Genomic DNA, 14037 nt, shown 5'->3' on the forward strand with positions numbered 1-14037 from the left:
ACCTGGAGAGGGGCAGTTTTTAATTGAACATTTTTCGGGCATCTGTTCATTTTGCTCTCTCAGCACTCCTTCTTTCCTGTTAACAGCACCCTCTTCCTTTGGGGACTGGCTTCCCAAGTGGCACTGGAGGTAAAGAACCCACCTGCCAATCCAGGAGACATAAGAGACATAGGTTTGATTCCTGGGTTGGGAAGATCCCCTGGAGGAGGGCATGGCAACCCAGTCCAGGATTCTTGCCTGGAGAATCCCATGGACAGAGGAGCCTAGAGGGCCACAGTCCATGGGGTTGCAGAGTTGGACACGACTGAAGCGACGTAGCACAGCGCCTTTGGGGAACTTCCTCTCCCATTCCATGTGGCTATGAAGTGCACTTCCCCAGGCCTCTCACTGGCTCCCGTCGGCAGCCGGCCTGTTAGTTATCTCTGTCCAGGGCCCACCACATCTCAAGCCTCTCAGGCCTCCCCCAACCCCCTCCCTCCCGGTAGCCCCAGCACAATCTTATCGCTGCTTCAGTCCCTTCCTGACATTTCATCATTTTGAAACCAGTCACGCATTTAGGACACCCCTTCCACATGCTACTAGAAGTCCCCGCAACAGGGCCCTGTTCTCCCGCACTGCAGCTGCACCCCCTGCTCCTGACACAATGCCTGGCCAGGCACAGCACACGCTCACAGCAGGTGAGTGAACCTGCCTCCACACAAGCCTGCCTGGTGACTCTCAACACACCAGAACTACCTACCCTTGGCACTCCTGAGGCCTAGCTTGTTCAACATCTCCTTTGATTCTGGGAGTTACCTAGTAACCTAAAAAGCAGACTGGGGGCAGGGAATTTTCAGGGTTAGCCAGTTTTTCTGTTTGCACCCAACAGAAGCTTGATAAAACCAGCACTAAAAGTTACTATGTTCAAATCCTTCCCAAATAGTGGGAGCAGCTGTTCAGCACAGGGAGGTCAACTTGGCACTTTGCCATGACTTGGGGTGGGGGTGGGATGAGGGGGCGCTAGGGAGGCTCAAAAGGGAGGGAATTTATGTATACTTAGGGCTGATTTGGGGCTTCCCAGGTGGCTCAGTGGTTAAGAATCTGCCTGCCGAGCAGGAAACACGACTTTGATCCCTCGTCTGGAAAGATCCCCTGGAGAAGGAAATGGCAACTGCAGTAGTCTTGCTTGGAAAACCCCATGGACTGGTAGGCGACAGTCCATGGAGTTGCAGTCAGACGCAACTTAGTGACTGAACAGCAGCAGCAGCATAGCTGATTCACGCTGTTTTACAACAGTAAACCAATCACCCTCCAATTAAAATTTTTTAAAAACCTTCTGAATATTAAAAAAAATATATATATATAATATCTCATCAGGTGGAAGTACGGCAACTTACTTAACTAATCCCTTCTGACAACTCTTTGTCCGATTCTCCTAGTTTTCTGCGGTTACAAACACTACTACCAGGAACACCACTGTCGTCAACTTTTTCTGCTCCTGGATTTATTTTCAAGGATGGCTTCTCAGAGTTGGAATTGCTGGGGTGGACAGATGGCATGAACACTTTAAAGGAGCTTACTACCTTTTTCAAAATCTCTTCCCACAGAGAACGTCGTACCGCAGCCTGCCTCATCACGCTGCAGCGGGCACTCTTAGCTCTGTTGCTCTGACCAGCACAACCGCCTCACTTTTGTTCTGTTTCGGACTTCTCTGACCACTAAGGACAGCAAACCCCCTGCCCCCCGCACACGTTCTGTGCATTCTCAGCCAAGACTTCATGAGTCTGGTGTTCTTCCCTTCCCTGTGCCCTACATTCAGGGCTTCATCAGAGTAATCATATCTTTAATTCCACCACGTGACAGGCTTCCTCCCTGAAGGCTGCTCTCTCCTGCTCTCCCGAGAGCTTCAGCTTCTCCAGGCCTGACCCTCTTCCAGCTTGTGCCTGAGGTGAGAGGTCACTGAGAAGACGCGCTTTCCAGGTTCCTGGTGTGTCTCCATTTGATGCCCTTGACAATGTGATACCAACAGGAGTGAGGGGGTGAACGTGCCAGAGCACACGTATTCTTACAATAAAAAAAGGAAACGAAACAAGACCCAGAGAACTGCATTGACAATAAACCCAAGGGTTTTAAGTGAAACATTTGAACTGCTAAGGACCTAAGGTATCCCTGAGTTATCTGGTCCAACTTTCCTCACGTTAGACTCAGGACATGGATGAGCCAGAGGGGAAAGACCGGCAGCCCTGGGCAAAGTCAGTGCTAATTTTCTATCTATCTATCAAAAGTAACGGAGAAGGCAATGGCACCCCACTCCAGTACTCTTGCCTGGAAAATCCCATGGATGGAGGAGCCTGGTAGGCTGCAGCCCATGGGGTCGCTAAGAGTCAGACACGACTGAGCGACTTCACTTTCATGCATTGGAGAAGGAAATGGCAACCCACTCCAGTGTTCTTGCCTGGAGAATCCCAGGGACGGGGAGCCTGGTAGGCTTCCGTCCATGGGGTCGCACAGAGTCAGGCACTACTGAAGTGACTTAGCAGCATCAAAAGTAAAAGTCACTCTGAGGGAAACCAAACCCAACACCCCCGCCACCAATGTCCGTTAAGAAAGCAGCCAAATCACACAACTACCAAGCAGAGCAGCTGCGTGCTGGTCCGCCTCCTGCCTTGCTGGCGTGGCCATGTGAAGTAAAATACGTGGGCAGTTTCCATACTAGCAAAATACTTTTATTATTTTATAGTGATAAAACAGGAAAGTAAAGACTTCTTTTTGGTGTATACCAGAGTTAAGGAAGTAAAAGAATAAGGGAATTAATAGAATTTTTATGTACTTTGATGACAGTAAAAAGTTAACAATACCAACTGTTTGTCATAAAACTTATAGCCCCCCAAAACACATATATAAAGGATCATAGTTTTTAAATCTATAAAAGTAAAAAATATACAGTCAGAAGCTCTAACGCTTATTCCATCTTTAATATAAAATTGTAAACATTTATTTACACAAAGCAAATGTGTATAACAAAAGTCCGAGCACCCTTTTCTTTTGAGTCATGGCTCCTGGAAGATGGGGATTTGCACTGAAGTGGAGTTGTCTCCTTCCCTGACTACCCAAAAACCAGATTCATAAATAAAGCCATTGGCAGCTCCCTGGGGGGACCCCAAGCATCACATTTATTGCTCTGACACTGCAGCAGGTGAGAAGCCTGCCGTCTGTCTAGGTGGCCCCAGAACTAAGGCAGGGGCAGCCCTCCCCAAAAGGGGGGGCAGAAGCCTGCCGTCTGTCTAGGTGGCCCCAGAACTAAGGCAGGGGCAGCCCTCCCCAAAAGGGGGGGCAGAGGTGTGAGTGCCGAGGACAGAGGTGAGCGGCAGCCAGAGGGAGACCGGGAGAGGAACAGGGACCCACCACCAGCCTCCAGCCCGCTATTTTTGGTAAAAAAAAAACCCACTGAAGTCACCCTCTTCCCCTTCAGATTCGGGAACTCACTCAGAGGGTGGCGTCTTCACTGGCTTTATGATGCATCCCTTTCTCTAAGCTATATTCAGCCTCCGGGGAAGGCTTTGAGGGAGATAAAAGGGAAATGGCCCCAACGCCACTCACGGCGGCAAATGGCTACTAGAGAAGACCTGAGGGTCCAAGCACCCCCATGAAAGGCACTGCTGGTGCAAAGTAACGACCAATGTGTGCACAACCCTTCATCCCCTCAAAGCCACTCAAGCTGGCTGTGTGAGCATTTTTCTTGGCTCAATTCTTTACGTATGATACTCCTTGAATTATCCATTTTGAAACTCCAGGGAAATAAAAATGGGGTGGTGATTTTGCCAGAGATCATTCTGCATATAAGCCACTCTTTTCAGTGTACTATTTTCCTTCCAATATTCCATTTGAAAGAGTTCCACCCTATGCTTACCATTTTGCTTTTGCTATATTGAAGTGCTCTCTCCGTCTTCACTTTCCACAAACAGCCCACAGGTAATACTATGTGGACTCTTAGCTTAGTCAAGACCTAGACAGTCACAGACCTTAAAAGAGAAATCCACTTGAGTTTTTAGCAAGGACGTGTTAGTGTTACACAGCAATTCTCTCTAGAAAGTGCAAGTCGTCTGAAGAGGCAGCGGGAGCAGAGTGGAGCGGGGGCCCTTCCTCTGGCCTGTGTCCTTTTCCCTCCTTCCCCTGAACCTCTGCTTTCTGGGGAGGGGACACCCGCCTCCTTACAGCGCTAGGGTTCCCTGGGGAATTCTAATGACTCTTTTCCTCTCCAATCTAGTAAATTAGTGCCATAAGGAGGTTTTCCACTTGGGCTGGAGATATAAAGAACAGGAGGCAGAAAGAACGGTTATGGGAAATGAAGATAGGGTGAAAGAAAAGACATCTGTGCACAACTCAACAATGATCACCTTCCTAATACATTAAATACGAGTCTCCAGAGAAACTGCAAAAGGTGAGGAGTCACAACAAAAGAGACACAGGAACCCCAGTTTGTATTTCAGCCTTTAGCCTGGGGTCCTGCTCTGAAAACATTGGAGGAAGGGATTCCTCAGCCCAAGTCTTCCTAAATGCCAACCTGGAAGAACAGCATTCTGGGAGAACGCGGGGCTGCAGTAACGACTGCATCTCTGCCACTAGCTCTGCTTCTCACGGCATCCTGTTCCTTTTTGGCACATGCAATTTTCCAGTGAGCCTCTCTTTGTCCTGAAAGCTGACAAAGAGCAGGAATAAAAAAGGCTCTTAATCAAAAGGAAACCCTAAGTTTCCAATGCCACTTATAGATTTTAACCACCTACCCTAACCTCTTTTAAAACCTTAAAACCTTTAAAAAATCTTTTCTATGCTACAAATTGCAAATAGTTCCACTATAAAGTTTCAACAAAAATCTGTCCCAACACTGGGCCAAGTGGAGAAATCTTGGATTAGATCAAAATGATAGCACAGATTTTTATAAAGCTGGCGTCGTGGGGTTTTACGGTTGGCTTTTTGGTCTTATGGATAGAAAAAACCCCCGTAGAACCCAGTCCTGCTGTCCCAACCCCATACAGTGACACCAGCAGATGGGGGGGCCAGCCCGACATCCCAACTGCTGGCTGGGAGCCGTGGGCCCCACGGTCCCGGGAGGACCAGGCCTCGGCTCTGCGGCTCTAGCTCTGCCTGCCCGGCTCCCTGGGCTGTGGGATTTGGTCCAAAGCAGTTACTCTTTCTTGAATCTGAGAACAAAACTACAGGCTGTGTGAACACTGAAAATACCACAAATCCTCCTGCTACTGAGGCCCGAGGAGGTCGTCCAGATCGCTCATCCACTCCTCGGAAGTCCTGTTCTTCAGCAGGGAGTCGATCAGGTCGGCGTCCCCAGCCATGCTGGCCAGCCCGCCGCTGCCCGGCTGCCCACTGTAGGCAAAGGGCAGCTCCTGGCCTGCGGTCCGCACGGGGTAGGCCTGGGCACAGTGCAGGCCTGGCCGGCCGCCCATGGCTGGGGCAGGGCTCTGGCTGAAGGCCCCCAGCTCAGGCCCCGCCGGGCTCAGGCCCGACAAGCCCTGCTGCGGGGCTCCCTGGGGAGGTGCTGGCACAGGGGCACTGGTCCTCTGCTGTGTGCTCACAGTGGGCAGCATGGACCCTGCCACAGCTGCTGAGCTCATGGGGGCCATGGGCCTGCTGGGCATCGCCTGAGAGAACTGCGGGCTGGACATTTTCAGGTGGGCCTGCTGCAGGTGGAAACTGGAGGCTGCAGTGAACGGGCTTACGGCGCTGTTTCCCGGGGGCTGGCCGCTCAGGTTCGGCATTCCCTGATGTTGCCACGTGGAATTCTGGCCTCCCATGGCTGCTGATACCCTGGGGACCTGTGGCTTAGTTAAACCCGAGTTCAGGGTCCCCTTACTGTGCTGCTGGGAGAGACCAGAGTTCCCCAGCGAGTTCTGTCCATAGGCAGCTGAAACCGAGGTGTTCTGGCCCACGCTGGTCTGCCGTGGAATGTGGGCATGTCCATTGGTGGCCTGTGGCGGAGGCTGGGGAACTATCTGGGTTATGCTGGAAGTCATGCCGTAGAGGCTGCTCTGTGGCATGCTTTGGGAGCCAGTGAACTGAGCCACACCCCGGTCCTGCTGGCCTGAGTTTGAGGGAAGAGAAGAAACTGAAGTGTGTCCAGGGCCCATTGGCATCAGATTCCCAGCCTGAGGGAACACTCGGGGACAGCTGGAGTTAGATGGACCCAAGCTGTTCACGCCAGGCATGGCAGAAGAGGACCCTAGAAGACAGAGAAAGTGCTGTCAGCCAAGCTAGCATTTCTTCATCACCACTATGGAGATACATCTAAGACCCACACAGCAACTGCTATCCTACAGGCATGAAAGGCAAAGTCAGTGTTCTGATACCTCACCAGATACCTCATGATCACTGCAACCTTAATGCATTAAGAGAGCCCTGGGGGCCAAAAGTTCCCCACAGGGTAGAATGGAGCCCGCAATAAGGAGATTAAGACAGGTACATTAAAAGAAAAAAAAAAAAAAGGCACAGAGGAAGGGGAAAACTCTGTGGCTAGGATGTGGGGAGAGTGTCTGGGATAAAAGGAAGAGATAGTCTTGGCCAGATTCAGAGGAGCTGCAGCCCCCTTATGGGGACAGGGCTGTAGAGCCGCAGGGTAACTGGACTGTGGCTGGTTTAGACCTCACTGGCGGGGGACTGACAGGACCACTCGGATGAGGGCCCACACGATGTGGTACCGCAGGGTGTGGGAGGGGGGCCACCAGAAGACGTGTACTGAGCGCCTGCTCTGTGGCGCAGGCCGTGCTGGGGGGACAGAGGGCCTGTCCTCGGGGAACCTGCCACCTGGGACTCTGTCTCAAGCAGTGACTGCGTGGTGACAGCACTGTGTGCGTAGGAGAGGGGCTGTTCAGGAGTTGGCCACAACTGGGTACACTTTGTTTCTCCTCTTCTGCTTTCCATTAGCACCTAACTAAAAACTGAGTTGAAAAAGAGAGAAATGCTGAAATAATCCACTTCTTTCCCAATGATAACACACAGCAACATTAAATGGGGTGAAGGCAGGAAAGCTGGCCAAGGCTCATCTTCTGAGCTGCCCACAGACTTCAATCCCCTGGTCCTGTCAGCATAACATAAAACCCACTCAGCCTCCTCTGGAAGCACGGCTGTGGGCAACTTCATCAGGACATGTTATAGCAAGAGTCACTGACCAAGGAAAGCACAGGTTTTGAAGATAGTCCAAGAGCTAGAAAAGCAAGTATGGCCTGGACTTTTCTGCATCTATCAACTGAACTCTCTATTTCTAGAGCAACAGCCTGAGCAATGCTGGTCAGGTTCTCTCACATATCTGAGACATGACAGCTGAAACCTCAGAATGTTTCCTGCCCCCACCAGATCAACTGTCTGCTGCTAACACCAACATGAGTAGACAGAAAGAAGAAAAGAAGCAAAAGGCCACAAGTGCATGAAGTTTCTCCTTATCTGGAAAATAGGACAAGGTCATTTTTTAAAGAGACACATAACAGTAGAAGCAAAGAACTTTCTTAAGAATTACAGAAGCCACTTCCTATGGATAAGATATCTATCAACTAGAGATGATTTTGCCTTAAACGACTATACAGCCAGGGACCCAGCCAAAGCAGCCTGCTTCTGTCCTTCTCTGGCTCACCTACAGGGCACCCAGAGAGCCAGGCTCCTTACGCAGCCTGAAGCTACAGGAGCATGTGAGTCCATTTGGCACCTATACTGGAAAGCTGAGCAGGCAGCAGAAAGTCAGCACGAGGGGAACGTCTGTTCAGCGCCTGCCTTGCCCTGCCCCACATCATCGTCTCAAACACTCCTCACCTGTGAACTGTCCAACCTGTTGTGGGAAGGTGCTCTGTGTTGGGTCTTGATACTGGGGGGGCGGTCGGGTCAGATGGCGTTGAAACTGCTGCTTCTCCTAGAAAATGCCAAGATCAACAGAAAACAAGACCCACATAAAACAAAAACAAAGCGATCAGAGAAAAGTAAATTGTCCAAGTGGACAATTTTTTATCTGTGGAGATAATGTTCATAATCTCATTTGGGGGATTCTTAATAAACAGTATGACACAGAATGATGGGTGAGATCTAAGGAGCCACAGAAAGGAACGGAGTTCTGATACACAGACAGTACAGCTGAATCTCGAATGCTTTATATGAAATGTCCCAAACAGGCAAATCTACAGGGATAAAAAGTAGACAGTGGTTGCCTAGGCTTAGGAAGATGAAGGAATAACTTTTTAATGGGTACAGGGTTTCTTTTAGGTAATGTTCTAAAACTGGTTATGGTGATGGTGCGTAACTCTGACTAAACTGGAAACCACTTGAATTGTATACTTTAAATGGGTGAATTGTATGTCATGTGAATTATACCCCCAAAAGCTGTTATTTAATACATGGTGAAACTGAGGCAGTAATATGAGTTTTAAAGTCATCCTCAATCAACTTTATCCTCTGGGTAACTAGTTTTCTTCTGTCTTAAGGATGTAATTTAAAGTCCTGAGAATTCCTGTAACCTTGGAATCTGCGTAGGACAATCTGATGACCGAGGGGGCAAACAAACTGCAGGACTAGGAGGGGGCTGTCAGTCCCTGACAACCTGGGGTTCTCGAATCCCAGGACCTCAGGGATATCTTCATTTCCCTACTTTATGTTCTGCCTTATAGCAAACTACAACAAAGCAGGATCTCACAGAAAATTGGTGGATCAGTGAGCTCAGTGCTTTGGTAGCTGCTGGAAAAATGGTTCTAATACATTGCGATTCCACTTTCATTAATCCCCACTAAGTGACATAAAGCTGCTCTGACACAGGCTACCACTGTTTGAGAAATAGCACACTCTTGTTTCCCAGAGTACTCTAAAACCAGACATACAAATAAGCACAAATCCACACACATACATACCGAAGCTTGCGGCCACCGCAGTGACCTGGGACGCAGGCAAACACGGCAAGAGGTGGGGGTCGGGTTTTCTCCCGCCTTTCTCTTTACCTGTTCTGCCAGAAGGTGCTGTTGCCTTTGCAAAAACTGTTGTTGCTGCAAATGTTTTTGTTGCTGCTCCCTCTGTTTCTGTTGGTCCAAAAGCAACTGATGCTGCTTCATCACCGCTGCCTGCTGCTGGTTACTGAGATAGGAGGTGCTACTGTGCGTGCTGGCCACGGAAACAGCGGGCGGCTGAGTCCCCACACTGGCAGCCTGGGTTGGTACAGGGACATTGGGAGGGTTCTGGTCCTGTCAACAGAGACAAGGGGGTCTCAAGTCAGGTGGGACACACTGGGGACTATAAGCCCTGATCAGAGCGGACGAGCTCTGCCTAGTGAAAGCCTGGCTCCAGGCTCTCCTTTGAGGCCGCTGCTCTTTCGGCACGTGACTCCAGAGCAACCACACTGCAAGGCAGGGCTGAGACCAAAAGCACTGACACCTGAGTGCCCGGGCACGGCAACGAACAGTTAGTAGCTGAGTGTTAGCTTTGTTTCCTACAATTCACCAGTGGCTTAAACTTAAACTTGTATACCTGCATACCCAGTTCCAAAAGCAACTGCAGCTTCTAAATGCTCCCTTACTGGAATGCATGGGCACAGACAGGCCCCCAGAGAAGAAGTTTCTGAGGGACACTGGTTGATGGAGAGGCTACACCGAGTGTGCAAACCTTGGGCCCCTGGAGGCAGGGCTGTCCCTGAAGCAACAGGACTTAACGGTTTGTCCACCTACGAACAGCATTTTCCTGGGAACAGACTGCTTGGCTTCTGTCAGATGTGTTGTTGTTGTTTAGTCACTGAGTCGTGTCCATGGACTGTAGCCCACCAGGCTCTTCTGTCCATGTGACAATATAGTGGCTGAAATAAGTAGAAGGATGGACATTACACACACATTCTTCTACTGAGAGATGCTTACACTGCTTTCAGTTTTTGGCTATTAGAAATAATCATGCAATGAACATCTTGTACATAACATTCTTCTTTTTCTTTTTTTGGTATTATTTCTTGCAGGGGTATAATGTGTCAATGTTTACAAACATTTTTATGGCTTATGAAAACTATATAATGTCAAATTACTTTCTGAAAGCACTGTGCCTATTTACACATCCTTACTATGATCTGAAACATGTCAATTTCCTCAGATATTACTAGCATCGAGTTTTTCTGTTTTTAAAATGTTCAGTTCAGTAGCTCAGTTGCATCCAACTCTTTGCGACCCCACGGACTGCAGCACGCCAGGCTTCCCTGTTCATCACCAACTCCCGAAGCTTGCTCAAACTCTCGTCCATCGAGTCAGTGATGCCATCCAACCATCTCATCCTCTGTCATCCCCTTCTCCTGCTTTCAATCCTTCCCAGGACCAGGGTCTTTTACAATGAATCAGTTCTTCACATCAGGTGGCCAAAGTATTGGAGTTTCAGCTTCAGCATCAGTTCTTCCAACAAATATTCAGGACTGATTTCTTTTAGGATTGACTGGTTTGATCTCTTGCAGTCCAAGGGACTCTCAAGAGTCTTCTCCAACACCACAGTTCAAAAGCATCAATTCTTCAGTGCTCAGCTTTCTTTATGGTCCAACTCTCACATCCATATATGACCACTGGAAAAACCATACCTTTGACTAGGCAGACCTTTGTTGGCAAAGCAATGTCTCTGCTTTTTAATATGCTGTCTAGGTTGGTCATAGCTTTCCTTCCAAGGAGCAAGTGTCTTTTAATTTCATGGCTGTAGTCACCATCTGCAGTGATTGTGGAGCTCCCAAAAAAGTTTGTCACTGTTTCCACTGTTTCTTCATCTATTTCCCATGAAGTGATGGGACCAGATGCCATGATCTTAGTTTTCTGAATGTTGAGTTTTAAGCCAACTCTTTAACTCTCATCAAGAGGTTCTTTAGTTCTTCTTCACTTTCTGCCATAAGTTTTGTGTCATCTGCGTATGTGAGGTTATTGATATTTCTCCCAGCAATCTTGATTCCAGCTTCCACCAGCCTGGCATTTCTCATGATGTACTCTGCATATAAGTTAAATAAGCAGGGTGACAATATACAGCCTTGACGTACTCCTTTCCCTATTTGGAACCACTCTGTTGTTCCATGTCCAATTCTAACTGTTGCTTCTTGACCTGCATAAAGATTTCTCAGGAGGCAGATAAGGTGGCCTGGTACTCCCATCTCTTGAAGAATTTCCCACAGTTTGTTGTGATCCACACAGTCAAAGGCTTTGGTGTAAGTCAATAAAGCAGAAGTAGATATTTTTCTGGAACTCTCTTGCTTTTTTGATGATCCAACGGATGTTGGCAATTTGATCTCTGGTTGCTATGCCTTCTGTAAATCCAGCTTGAACATCTGGAAGTTCTTGGTTCACGTACTCTTGAAGCCTGCCCTGGAGAATTTTGAGCATTACTTTGCTAGTGTGTGAGATGAGTGCAATTGTGCAGTAGTTTGAACATTCTTTGGCACTGCATTTCTTTGGGACTGGAATGAAAACTGACGTTTTCCAGTCCTGTGGCCACTGATGAGTTTATTTATTTTTGGAAATAATTTTAATTTATCTAGCAATATCTGTACAGGAAATCTGATGAGTTTAAAATGTTAGTGTTACAAATACACAAAGGTTCATTCACTGCAGCCTTTTACTTACAGCAGCGAAAGGAAGGAGATACCTCACTGCACCGTGACAAAACAACTGTCATACAACTGTTATAAAGTCACATGACTGTCAGCTCAGTGTCAGTGGGTCCCTCTATGTGGACAGTGTGGACGGCAGTGCAGGACACACCGCGGTGGACAGAAGCCAGCGCTAGCTCTGAGGAAGGCTGGGAATGCTGTTTGTTTACTCTTCCGGGGCTGGGGGACACTTTAGAACGTGAATGTGAGTAGAAATGCAGACAATGATCGTGATAAAACGGTTCTCGACCATCCTCCACCCTTCAGACCCAGTGATTCTGCCAGGCTTGAGAGCCTTAAGTAAATAACCATGTAATTGAGACCTGTTAGAAAGCAGCATTCACCTAAATGCTATAAGCTTACTAAAACTTAGGGCATTTTGGACATACATATCTGAAAGTTTGTTTAAAAAAGAAAAAAAACAGAGCCTCTAAGGACATTAAAGATGATCTTTACCTTTAAAACACGGCCACGAATGATTTAAGTTGTGTGGCATGAGAGAGACATCAGGCCAAGTGCAAGGGGTTCTATCCTATTCTACTGAGAGTCAATCCTGGTTTGCTTGATTGATTTTCATTCCCAAGGGAGCTGGAAGTCAAAAAGTAGCTGCTCACTTACTCCCTTTGTTCCCCAACTATCTGGGACCTGAAAAACCACTCGGTGGGTGTATGTGAATGCAGAGTATCAGAGCAAAGACCCGTGCTCACCTGGCTAGGTGCAACCAGTGATCGGAAGGGCATATTTCCTGGCTTTGGTTTTATCAGAAATAAGGAGCTCTGCTCACTGCTAAGATGAGGCAGCTGCTGGGGAAGATAAGCCATCAGGGCCGGCTTGCTCTGGCCAGCCCCAGGGCCGCCTTGTCCACAGTCTGCTTTGTAGTGAGAAAGGGGCTTGGTGTTGCCATAGTCCAGCACCGAGCCTTGGCTAGCCACGGGGTTTTGATTCAAGTTACTTGGCGGCTGGTGGAGGCTCACATGGCTGGGCTGGAGGTAGGGGCCTCCAGGTCGAGGGGAGCTCTTGTTGACACTGGGCATCATGAGCAGTTTGGAAGTGGTGAAGTCTGGCTTGTAACCAGGAGGGCTGGCTGGCTTTTCCACGGGGTAAGGGGCGTTTAAGGGACTGTGGGCGGGGCCTGTCTGCTGCCACGTGGACATCTGGCCTGGAGCGGGTGCTGGGGCAGCCTGCTGCGGGTTCTGGAGCATCTGCTCACGCTTCTGCTTGGCAGCGATCTGCTGGAGTTGGTGGGCAGAGGACAGCTCTGAGCCTCCGCCTGGGCCCTGGCTAGGCAGCACCACACTGGAGAGGGCTCTCTGTGCATTCTGAGCCTGGGCTGATGCCGGCATCAGGCTGGGACTGGGGCTATCCACTCCAGGCTGACCAGCGGTGAGGAAGAGGGGCTGGGAGCCCCCGAGGCTGGGTGAATCTGTGGTCACAGGGCCAGATGAAGGCCCCATAAAGGTCTGTCCTGCAGACCCAGCCCTCACTTGTGGAGAGCCTAACTGTTCCTGTTCAAAGGCCGCTGGAGAGAATTCCGTCTTAATATTAATGTCCTGTGCCAAGGGGGTCTGTGTGGCAGAACCAGAAGACTCTGGGTCCTTCTTCTCTTCAAAGTCCTCATTGAACAGATCCTTCATGTCTTCATCAGGAACTGACCTGTTCAGCTCCTCGATGAGCTCCTTCCACTCCTGCTCATTGAGGTTGAGGTCAGGCATGAGGTTGCCTTGAGAGATGGAGCCTCCGGCCCCTGCGATCATGCAAGGCAGGTCATCCATGGGCTCCTGTTTCAGTTCTTTATTCAGGCTCAGGGGAAATGACTCACTAGTGTTGCTGCCTCCGTTCAGGTGGAGGCTCGAGTCTGCCAGACACTTCTTGCTGATGGAGTCCAGCCCCAGTGCATGCTTCCCAGTGGCCTGCAGGGCTTCAGGGCCAGGCTTGTCGGGCTGGCCGAGCGGGGAAGCCGGGGGCAGGCCGTTGGAAGAGACGGCGGCTCCCAGAGAGGCCTCTCGGCGCGTCTTCTTGTGCCCAGGAAAGAAATCTCCGTAGCCATTCTGCTGATCACCATTTTGAGGGGATGTGGCACTGTCGAGATTCCTCTTTACCGTATCATGGAGATGCTGAAAAACATGAAAAAGAGTGACTCACATATACAGCACCACGTATGTGATCCCTCTGCTTCTGAGGGTGACTTAGACCAGGGTCTGTACCCCTTAGAACGCTCTCCTGCCGATTCTGCTTGCCTAGTTTACACTCTCCACTTCCAGGAACACACTCCCATTTCCCTTCCAGGGCTGTCTTCCCCTTCTCCTTTCCTGTGGCCTTGCCTGAATCAGGACTAGCTCAGCTGTGGCTAAGCAACACAGCTGCAGTCAGTGAGTCATTCCCTGGACATATGCAGGTCTTTTTGTAGGACACAAGTCTGATGC

General features: G+C 49.3%; 1 protein-coding gene and 1 long non-coding RNA gene across 2 annotated transcripts in view; one reads left to right on the forward strand and one right to left on the reverse strand.

The window, feature by feature from the left end:
• Positions 1 to 1514: 1514 nt before the first annotated feature.
• On the forward strand, positions 1515 to 4187 carry LOC147367978 (uncharacterized). The gene is made up of 2 exons (XR_015166367.1): positions 1515 to 3199; positions 3268 to 4187. It is a non-coding gene; the product is annotated as an uncharacterized LOC147367978 (long non-coding RNA).
• Positions 2690 to 14037, reverse strand: part of MAML1 (mastermind like transcriptional coactivator 1) — a 62021-nt gene continuing 50673 nt past the window's right edge. Inside the window, exons 2-5 of the mRNA XM_086407880.1 lie at positions 12322 to 13728; positions 8964 to 9203; positions 7795 to 7891; positions 2690 to 6214 (exon numbers count right to left, since the gene is read on the reverse strand). Coding sequence (XP_086264006.1) covers positions 5235 to 6214; positions 7795 to 7891; positions 8964 to 9203; positions 12322 to 13728 — 2724 coding nt within the window. The 3' untranslated portion in view covers positions 2690 to 5234. The remainder of the gene's footprint in view (positions 6215 to 7794; positions 7892 to 8963; positions 9204 to 12321; positions 13729 to 14037) is intronic.

This window comes from Bos grunniens, chromosome 7 (genome assembly GCF_055505025.1).
Source record: "Bos grunniens cultivar Pamir isolate PY7600 chromosome 7, Bosgru_T2T1.0, whole genome shotgun sequence".
Taxonomy (NCBI): Eukaryota; Metazoa; Chordata; class Mammalia; order Artiodactyla; family Bovidae; genus Bos; species Bos grunniens.